The sequence below is a fragment of the Pinus tabuliformis genome, chromosome 8 (genome assembly GCF_031772625.1).
Source record: "Pinus tabuliformis cultivar Carrire ecotype Pingquan chromosome 8, CPIR1, whole genome shotgun sequence".
NCBI classification, from domain to species: Eukaryota; Viridiplantae; Streptophyta; class Pinopsida; order Pinales; family Pinaceae; genus Pinus; species Pinus tabuliformis.
In genome coordinates, this window is record NC_142294.1 from 156,660,688 (window position 1) to 156,670,744 (window position 10,057).

At 40.4% G+C, this 10,057-nt stretch overlaps 1 protein-coding gene across 1 annotated transcript in view; it reads left to right on the forward strand.

Annotated features, from left to right (window-relative positions):
• Positions 1 to 9,673, forward strand: part of CYP97B3 (cytochrome P450, family 97, subfamily B, polypeptide 3) — a 374,464-nt gene extending 364,791 nt beyond the window's left edge. The window contains exons 13-14 of the mRNA XM_089371882.1: positions 8,866 to 9,015; positions 9,118 to 9,673. Coding sequence (XP_089228008.1) covers positions 8,866 to 9,015; positions 9,118 to 9,336 — 369 coding nt within the window. The 3' untranslated portion in view covers positions 9,337 to 9,673. The remainder of the gene's footprint in view (positions 1 to 8,865; positions 9,016 to 9,117) is intronic.
• The last annotated feature ends 384 nt before the right edge of the window (positions 9,674 to 10,057 follow it).

Below are 10,057 nucleotides of genomic sequence, written 5' to 3' on the forward strand. Positions count from 1 at the left end.
TGTATTGGCTGACTGTGGTGTCTATGTCAAGCTGTTGTGTTGCTAAGCGATGGATGTACTCTCAGGTGTGCTTCGTCTTCTCCTCTGTATGGCTTGATGTTGCGAGGTCTTCAATGGTCTTGGTCTTGCAAGATGGTTCAATGCATGTGTTCCCTTTGCTTGCTACAAGCAAGTCTTCAAGCATGTGCACTTCTTCTTCATTCCATTCGTCGTCTCTCCATGATCCATCTGTGTACCTGTTCCTGCAATTCACTCATGACAAGACGATATCAAATTAAAAATCTCCTAATCTAGCATGATGCATTGTTTTTCGTGTTCAGGTGATAGGGAGGGAGGACAAGTCACTGAGACTGCGCAGAGCACAGCTCAGGCTGGGATGAGGAACTTTGGGGCACAGCCTTCACTATCGGGGAAAACTGTGCAGTGGTCACTGGGAGGTAGAATTACGCAGTGAAGGACACCAGTGGCCGCTGCAAGGTGGGACCCTGAGGGGCAGTTCTACGCAGTTTTAGAGAGAAGTGAGTCCCGGCTGAGGGAGGTCACTGGGAGGACATCTCTGCGCATTTTCTGAGAGCAATGCAGGCCCAAGTCTCTATGCAATGTGGGGTTCCAGCAGGCAGGAAGGAGGCTTGATGACTGTGCTTGGGAAATGCACAGTTCAGATAGGCTGTGAGGCAGTTTTTGCGTAGTTCTGGGAAGGAAGACAACTGCTCATTCCTGGGATTGCGTAGTGCAGCTGGCCTGGAGGACATCCTCAAGCACTGCGCAGTGCAGCTCAATCGGGGTCTGGTGAAGTGGAGTTGGTCCGTCGAGAGATTTTCAGGAAATTGGCTAAGTGTGAAAGGCAAGTGAACTCGTGAAGACTCGACATTGTGATCACACACTTAGCATACTTTGATAACACAACGACACTGACCACCTAGACAACATAGCAAAGCGTGACCCTCTGTGGGATTGTTTAGGGGTGAAAGCGACAAGTGCGACACTTGGGATAGACCTTCGGACGACCGTGACGACACTTGTGCGACACTGCTTACAACTTTGTGTGAGAGTACGACAGATGTTCACATAGCTAGGACAACCAAAGACAACCCTTCGAAATCACCGAAACAAGATTGCAAGCATAGCAAAGCAATCAACATATCAAAGGATGACAGTTGGTTAAGCAAGCAAAAAGGAAGCAAGACACAGAGGAAATACATGGAATGACTTTCAGTGCTTGCAACTATGCATGTCATTGAAGACAAAATGATATGACAATGATAAGCAGTCCTTCAAGCTACACTAAGAGATGTGTTTCAAAAGATGTGCTTTGTTTTCCTTACCTACCCTCCAAAGGGTTATGCATCCGACGAAGTCTTCATGCGGTCCCACTCTTCTGTCATACCTTGGGTTCCTTAATCTGCTTATCTTTCTTCTTAACTCCTTGAGAGTCATCTAGATTGTCATCTTTCCTTATGCTCACTGAGAGTCACATCTGCGCAGTTTTAGCGGGCAATGACTGTTATTGGGATGAGACCCTGGGAGGCACATATGCGCAGTTTCAAGATGCAAGGCAGACTGGGCGGCTAAGGGACAACACTGCGCGGTTTTGGGATGCAAGGCACTGCTGTGGGATGAGGTCTTGGGAGGACACATCTACGCAGTTTCTGAATGCAAGGTAGATTGGGCAGCTAAGGGACAACACTGCGCAGTTTCTGGAAACAGTGGGTTCTCACTGAGGGAAGGACACTGGAGGAAACCACTACATAGTTTTGGATGCCAAGGGAGGCTGGACTCTCTGTGCATTGCACAGTTCCAGCAGGAAAGGGGAAAAGATGAAGGGTTGCAGATGCAAAGTGTGCAATTCTGGGAAGTTGGATGAGGCTAAGTTGCTTGGGAAACTCCGGAATTTGGCTAAGTGTGGGATCAGTAAACTGATGCGAACAGTGATAGAAATTGACTACGATCACACACTCGAACACTTAGTGGTACAAAAAGACCATCCAAAACATATAGAAACATACTTCGTTTGATGCAACAACCTTTGTGACAAGAGTGCGTGAAGTGAGTGTGAGACACGTCTATGTGATGAGAACAACTCATACGCACAAATATTTCCCCTTGAAGCAGAACAAACTTCCCTTTGCATGACAAATGATAATCCCCATGCCCAAAGATGACACATGTTGTATAAGATAAAGCATGAATGACTCTTAAGATCAAAGAGGGGAGCTTGAGATCATCAGCTTACCAATAAGTGACTAAGGAACGATTGATCATAGGATCCACAATAGGCTCCGAAATTTGAGTATAGTCCAAAATTTTGGAGGGTGTTGCAGCCGATACAACACTTCTATATGTATCATGAGGAAAAAGGAAAAATGAGAAAATAGAAATAGATACATATTTTAGCTGTATTAGGCGGACTGCTTATACCAAAGAAAAACAAAAGAAATCTTCTTCATCATTAAGAACAAGGGGGAGAGAAGGCAGTGGTCCTTCCCAAAATTCTAAGAGTGAAGCAGCCCCAGGAGAATTTCTTACATGTTTATGATTCCAGTGCACCACGGAGCATTTGATAGCAGCAGGAAGCACAAACAATAATCAGAAAGGTCAGGAGCATGCTGACAGCATTCTGTCCAGAATGAGGCTTTGGAGGGCAAAGGCTAAGCACCATGCAGTCACCCAATAATTATAATATATGCTAGGATATAATTGTTTAACATAATATATATATATATATATCAATTATTAGGAAACTGTATGCTACTTAATCCTAGCCCTAGCCTAGACTTGTTGCAAAATCCCTGGAGTACTCCTGGCCACTATGCAGTATTCAGATTAACTATTATATACTACTTCCACTTGCTGATAATTCCGTTCTTTCTTAATGTTGTACAAATAGGGATAAAAGTTAGCAACTATGGTGCAAACTATATTTTACATGACTGGTAACTGTGAGGGTGAGAGATAATATTGATATGCCCGTCAATTGTCGATGGCTGGCATGTTAGGGGAGTTGTATATCCTTGAAAATCCCAGCTTAACTCTCATAATAATTAACGAAAATTTTACTCTAAAGTTAATCTTCATGAGGCTTTCAAATACGTAAGATATCTGTGTTGCCATTATATAATATAACCTATCGATATGTGTCTTCTGGAAAATTTGCTTGTCAAAATTGAACTTGATCCAATAAATTTTGAGCTTTCTAGTGCCAAGATCTGTATCTGTTTAGCCTAATGACGTTGAAGCTATGTTGGAGGAAATGCCTATTTTGGTCATGTCCTAGCTTCTGAAATGCATGGAAATGCGAAAACTGGGACAAAACATCATGGAAATGCCATTGACCATACTGTATGGCATTTCCACATCTCCCAATTTGGAAATGCCTTATGATATGAATGGCAGTGTTGTTTCATTTTGATGAGTTCAGCCTGCATTTAGGTTTTTTTTTTCTTGTTTGCACACCTGTCCAGTGGCCCTGAGGAGAGTGGAACACTGAAATACCCAAAAACACACTAACAATGACTCAAGAAGACATCTAATCACTTTCTTGACAGAATTGATTGATGGCAGTGTTTCTGTTTCATTTTGACGAGTTCAGACTGCGTTTTAGGACCTTTTTTTGCTTGTTTGTGCGCCCGTCCAACTGCTCACGAGGGGAGTGGAACCTTAAATACCAAAAACACTTAAATAACGACTCATGAAGATATCTAATCACTTTCTAGATAGAATTAATTGATTTTTACATTCATTTGAAAAGAAACAGAATTAGAATTCTCTAGAAACATTAATAGCCTCTCTTTTTTTACAAGAAAATACTTCATGTCATTCATTCCTCACAATTTCTTTAGCAAGACAAGCTTCCTACAGAAGCAGCAAGCATTTTTACTTGCTTTTTGGAAAATTGGGAGCAATCTTTGGTGCATTTCCAACAAGAGGATGGATGTGGGCAGCCTTATATTTTGTGAGCAAATCTTTTTAACTCTTTTGCCGCATTTATGGCTTCTCAAACTGTTTCTACCACCACTAGAGCTCCTCAAGCAAGTAGCGAGAATGATATCCTCTTTTCAAGTATGTTACTAAACTCAAACAAATTTGTGATGGGGGTTCATTTGAATGGAGGTGCGATTTATGTAATAATGGCAAGATCTACAAGGAATCTTACACAAAAGTCAAGGCTTACATTTTCCATGAATGGTTAAAAGGGTGTTGATTGTGAAAATTCCTTGATTGCAATTACTGGAGTTTATTCTTCTAACTATTGGCAGTTTAATTGTTTACGATAATTAATGAGTAAATCACAATTGCAATCTTCACCATAAAAATACTGAGAAATTGATGCACACAAACAATAAAAATCAACACAAAAATTTTGGACTAAAGTCCCCAGAAAAACTCCAAAGGGAAAACCAATGCAGCAGATGAGGGCTTATTTTACTATGCAACAATTGGAAAATTATTACAACTGGATGCTTGACTGGCTATCCTCCTAAAATACACTAACCAAACAAACTGGAGAAAATTATCTCCTTCTACAAATAATTCGACCTCCCTCTAGCCTGCTCGAACCCTCTCACCAACCACTTGGTCTGCCTGGAATTCGCATTGTTGCCTTGGGAAATTTGAACGGCCTGTGAGCTGGCTCCTGGTGAGTTGTCTTGCCTCCCATAGTCACCTGAAAAATTCGCATTGCCTTCCGAAAGATCTTTCCAACCTCCGACAACTTACACAAACTCTTCCCGGCTACTCGCTCAGATGGATTGGCTACTCGCACTGGTTGTATGGCCCTTCTCTGTAGAAATATTCGACCTCCTTTCTTCTGCTAAACTGGCACTAGAGAGACACTGGAATACTCTCCGAAAGTCTCCTCTTATTGCTCCCTCTATTGATGCTCCTCCACTGGCTCAAATTCTTCCCTTACTAAATCATTGTGCACTGGGAAAGTCGTATTGCCTAGATAATTCGCTCTCCTTCACTTGTGTCTCTCCTCATCCCATCGATTTTCTCTTATAATCTCTCGTTGGAGCTTCAACAACCATGATTAGATCCTCATCAATGGCTAAGATCATCTTAGACTCTATCCATGTGAGTCTCTAGAGCATTCTCGATCATCCTCAATTAATTAATCAATTTTCCTAAGTTAAACTTAGGAATTTTTTAATTATTGATCAGTTAATTTAATTTAGGCATTTTGCAAGCTTATCTCGCGAAACTTTTTTTGTGTTTTGGAGATCTCGTGTTCCTTAGTCTCTTGGACACAAATCAAGACTAGAACACTTGTCTGATGCTACAAAAACTAACACTCCCTCTTAGTGAGGAAGGTGTTCTTTCCACCAAATACTATTCTCCTGCACCAAGACAGTTCTGCATTGCTAATGTCTGACCTTCTCCACTTCTCCAAGCTAACCACCCTCCTTGTCATTGGAAATCACTGTGAAGATAATACTATCCATCATGCTATTGTGCAAACTCTGATCTACTCATATTGTTTCCGCTACTGCTCTGTTGTTATCTCTACACTGCTATTGCAACTACTACAACAATGAGTTTGATCTCCCCAAATCCAGAAGTGCTAGCTTCCATAGGGTTGATCCCTTTGAAGCTAGATTCCCTTCGAGTCTCGATCTCCCTGTGGGAAATCTCTCTACTCCCTCTCGACAACTCGCACGCTCCTCCTGTACTGGAAACTAGACTGTGTAGCTCTACGCCGGGAAACCTCTGGCTAGTACCGCACCTGCATACTGCAACTGGGCAATTCACACTGACCGTGTCACTGCAACTAGCTCTGCAATTGTCCCATACTGAACTGACTGCAACTATCTCTGTTGACATTGCATTCTATCTGTACTACAACTAGCTCTGCTGACATTGCATTGTTTCTGTACTGCAACTGTGCATTGATCTTATTGGATCATGCTTCCATAGAGTTACTACATTTGAAGGTATTCTCCACTATACCCATATGTTCTCTAAAATAGACGAACTTGGCTCTTCCTAAAGCCTTTGTGAGTATATCTGCCATTTGTTGTTCTGTGGAAACATATTGTGGCTAGATTGATCCACGCTGCACACAATATTTGATGAAGTGATACCGTATGTTTATATGTTTCAACCTATCATGAAACCCTGGATTGTTAGAGAACCTGATGTAACTTTGATTGTCACAGCAAATACTAGTCGCCTCCATCTTCTGACTGAACAAACTCACTAGCAGCGTTCGAAGCCATATAGCTTCGCATGTGGCCAGCTAGCTGCCATATACTCTGCTTCGACAAAGCTTGGTGCCATGGATTTATGCTTCTTGCTACACCAAGATACAACCCCTGATCCAACGCTGAAGCAACATCCTGATGTGCTCTTTCGATCCATTGAACTGCCTGCCCAATCTGCATCTGTGAAACCACATAACTTGATACCATCACCTCGGATATACCTCAACCCATATTCAATTGTGTCGCGCAAATACCTCAGTATGTGCCCCGTTGTTGTACAATGCACTCTCTTAGGTCCCACCATAAACTGACTGAGAGTATTGGCTGCGAAGTAGATATTTGGATTGGTGTTGACTAAATACCAGTGTTGCGAAAATCTCAATTAAATCGCGATTTTTTCAGCATGGCAATTTAATCGGCCGATTTTATCAGCAATTTTTTCATTTTGAAAAAATCGTGAAAAAATCTCCAAGCTTTTTTCCAAAATGAAAAAAACGCGTTAAAATCCCAAAAATCGCCAAAAATTCATAAAAATCATCAAAAAATCATGGATGCTTTAGATACTTAAAAAATTGAAAAAAATTGATTTTTTTAATGTTGTCGATGTTTTGCCGATTTTTACCGATTTTTTCCCCTCGCCGATTTAATCCCGATCGTGATGTTTGCAACACTACTAAATACATAAGGGAACCAATGAGTTGTCTATACAAGGTTGGGTAAACGTCCTCGTCCTCTAATGCATCTATCTTCCTCCAATTAGTAATCATAGGCTTAGACATAGGCCTACAGTCTTGCATCCTGAATCTCTATAGTATATCTCCCTTGACCGAAGGAAGATCTCCCCGTCCCTCTGCCATACGTCCAGGTCTAGGAAGTAATTCATTAGTCCCAAATCCTTCATGTCAAACTCTGCTACCAGGTTCCTCTTGCAATCCTCTATGAGCCCTGATGATCCTGTCAAGAAGAGATCATCCACATATAAAACTAGAATGAGTGGCTCTCCCTCTACCATCAGATAGTAAAGGTTAGGCTCCGCATCACTCTTGACGAATTCCATCTGCTGCAAGTAGCTTTCAATCTAACCATACCATGCCCTGGGAGCTTGCTCAAGCTTGTATGGAGCTCTCTTCTGTTTACACACATGTGTGCCCCTTTCATGTGTCTCAAAGCCCTCTGGTTGTTCAATGTATATCTCTTCCTCTATCATCCTGTTCAAGAATGATGCCTTGACATCCATCTGGGGAATTTGCCATCCCATTTGTGTTGTTAGAGATATCATTGACTAGACGGAGGTGTATTTGGCAACTGGGGCGAAGGTCTCCTCATAGTCTATGCCTTCCTTCTGTGCATATCCTTTTGCCACGAACCTATCCGTGTATTTCTCCATGTTGCCGTCTGCAACGTACTTGATTTTATAGATCCATTGAGAGCCCACAATTGACCTATCCACAGGTCTAGGTACTACCTCCCAAACATCGCTTGTCATGATAGAACTATACTCTACCATGGCATCCACCCACACTTGATGTTTGTGTGGCTTCCTGATAGCTAGAAGGTTCATCAACTTGTGCCACTAGTTTTGCAAAGTGTGTGAGATTGAGGTACATCATTATTGCGAGGGCTAAAGTCTTTAGCACTCCATTGTATACTTTGGTAGATGCTTTGAATCCAAAATTTTATGATGAAGAACGCATTGCTCAAAGTAATGGGAAGAAGTAGACCTCACATAAGGACAAGGAAGTGGCCAATGGAATGAAGAAATCCTTCTAGAGTTGTTTCCAACTTCTATACAAACTGAAGTGAGGGATGAATTTGCTTGTTTTGCTGCTAGATTTGAGGATTTTGCAAACATGTAATCTTTGAATGAGAGGAGTGTGGGGCAAATGGTAGTTATGTGCAAAACCTTTCCACTCATATTCTATCACAAGTGGCAAGTTCTTCATCAACGGAAAGGAATTGAAACACAAATGGTTTCATTCATTTTGTTAAGCGCAACAGGGTTGGATCACAAAAAGATGAGGATCTTGTATATGTGTATACAAACCAATGCCTCGTGTTTCATAGGGGCGAAGAATATACAAGTGGGGCTCATAAAGATTGGCATGTGGATCTCGAATGCCCAAAGTTGGAACTCTCTTTTGCTACTCTTGATATTGGTAATGATGCAAGCAGAAAGTGGAGCTGCCTCTTCATCCAATCCTCATTCTGGTTTTGTCTTTAGCTCATGTTTTATTTCATTTTCAGAACATAGTCTCATATATAAAGGCTGATATTCGTTGTGTAGCCTCATCTATACAGGTTGACGTTGGATTTTGCGTCATGCAATTATGTATAGATGTTAATATATACACGGTTTTCCTTTTGAAATATCATTCGTTTCAAAAACTTGTACATGATTCTACATTTTGTTCAACCTAGCATTGAAGCAAATTCAAATTAACTGCACAGCAATCCATTCATAAGGTCAATCAAGTTACCAAATTCGAGATTGCTTTTTCAAGAAATAATTAATGCTATCACTCATTCTTGAATGTATGCTTTTTCCACTTTAATTGAGGTTTGATGATGTTATATTTCACAATTGTGCAATGATTTCTGTTCACCTATGATTATATTTCACAATTGTGTGAGATCTCTTTACCAACAACACACCACTCTGTTGCAGGTTTACAACCTTCATAGATCTCCTTATTTCTGGGATCAACCTGATAATTTTGAACCGGAAAGATTTCTTCTACCGAAGGATAGCAAAGGCATTGAAGGCTGGGCTGGTTTTGATCCTTACAAAGGGCAAGGAGCATTATACCCAAATGAGGTGATTTTAGTTTTGATTTGTTTTACAAAATAAACTAGTCTTTATTTGATGCTTTATATGATTTGTTGATTTCTAGCTGATGAATATAATTACTTTGATCAGATCATATCAGATTTTGCATTTCTCCCCTTTGGCGGTGGACCTCGCAAGTGTGTGGGAGATCAATTTGCACTTATGGAATCAACTGTTGGCCTGGCTATGCTATTGCAGAAATTTGATATAGAGCTGAAGGATCCTCCAGAATCAACTCAGATAGTTACGGGTGCAACAATTCATACAAAAAGTGGCTTGTGGTGTAAAATAAAAAGAAGGAAAACATAGTGAATGGTGACTATAACCTGATGAATATAATCATTGTCTATTTGGCTTTTGTTTTTGCGAAAACTCAATTCAAAGTTTCTGCCTTTGTTTAGGTCAAATGAAATTATCCAGTCAAGATATGATGAACTTTATGAATATTAACAGCAATTGTAACTACTGAAGTAACTGCTTCTGGTTTACCACAGATATCGTACATATTATCATTTGATAATAACTTGTATACCTAAAAACGGGGACATTCTTAGATTCTATACAATCCCCATTAGCCCACGCCTCGAGTAAAGCGCTCTATATTTATTTATTATAAAACAAGATCTACCAGCAAGAAATCACTGTATTCTATTAGCATCCTATGAAATGATATTCTATAAATAATTTCTAGCATCGACCTATTTTGCTCCTGGAATTTTCTGTAGTATTTCAGATTTGACAATGCTAACAACAATGATAAAAATGTACACGTAATACATTTTTTTTTTGAAAACCTTGAATGCAACCTCACGTCCAATCTCTGTACTTGTGTACCCAAATCATGTGGAATAAATAGATCACATAAAATAGTATTTTACCTTGTCTTTACGATGAGCACTAAATCTTTTATGTGCTAAAGACGCAAACAGAGATCACGCTTTGTAAATACAAGTTGAAACTGCAAAAACAAGTTGGTTGGTTTTCCCTTCCGTATTCAGCATGTTACCTAAGAGTTTTTCTGCGGTACAAC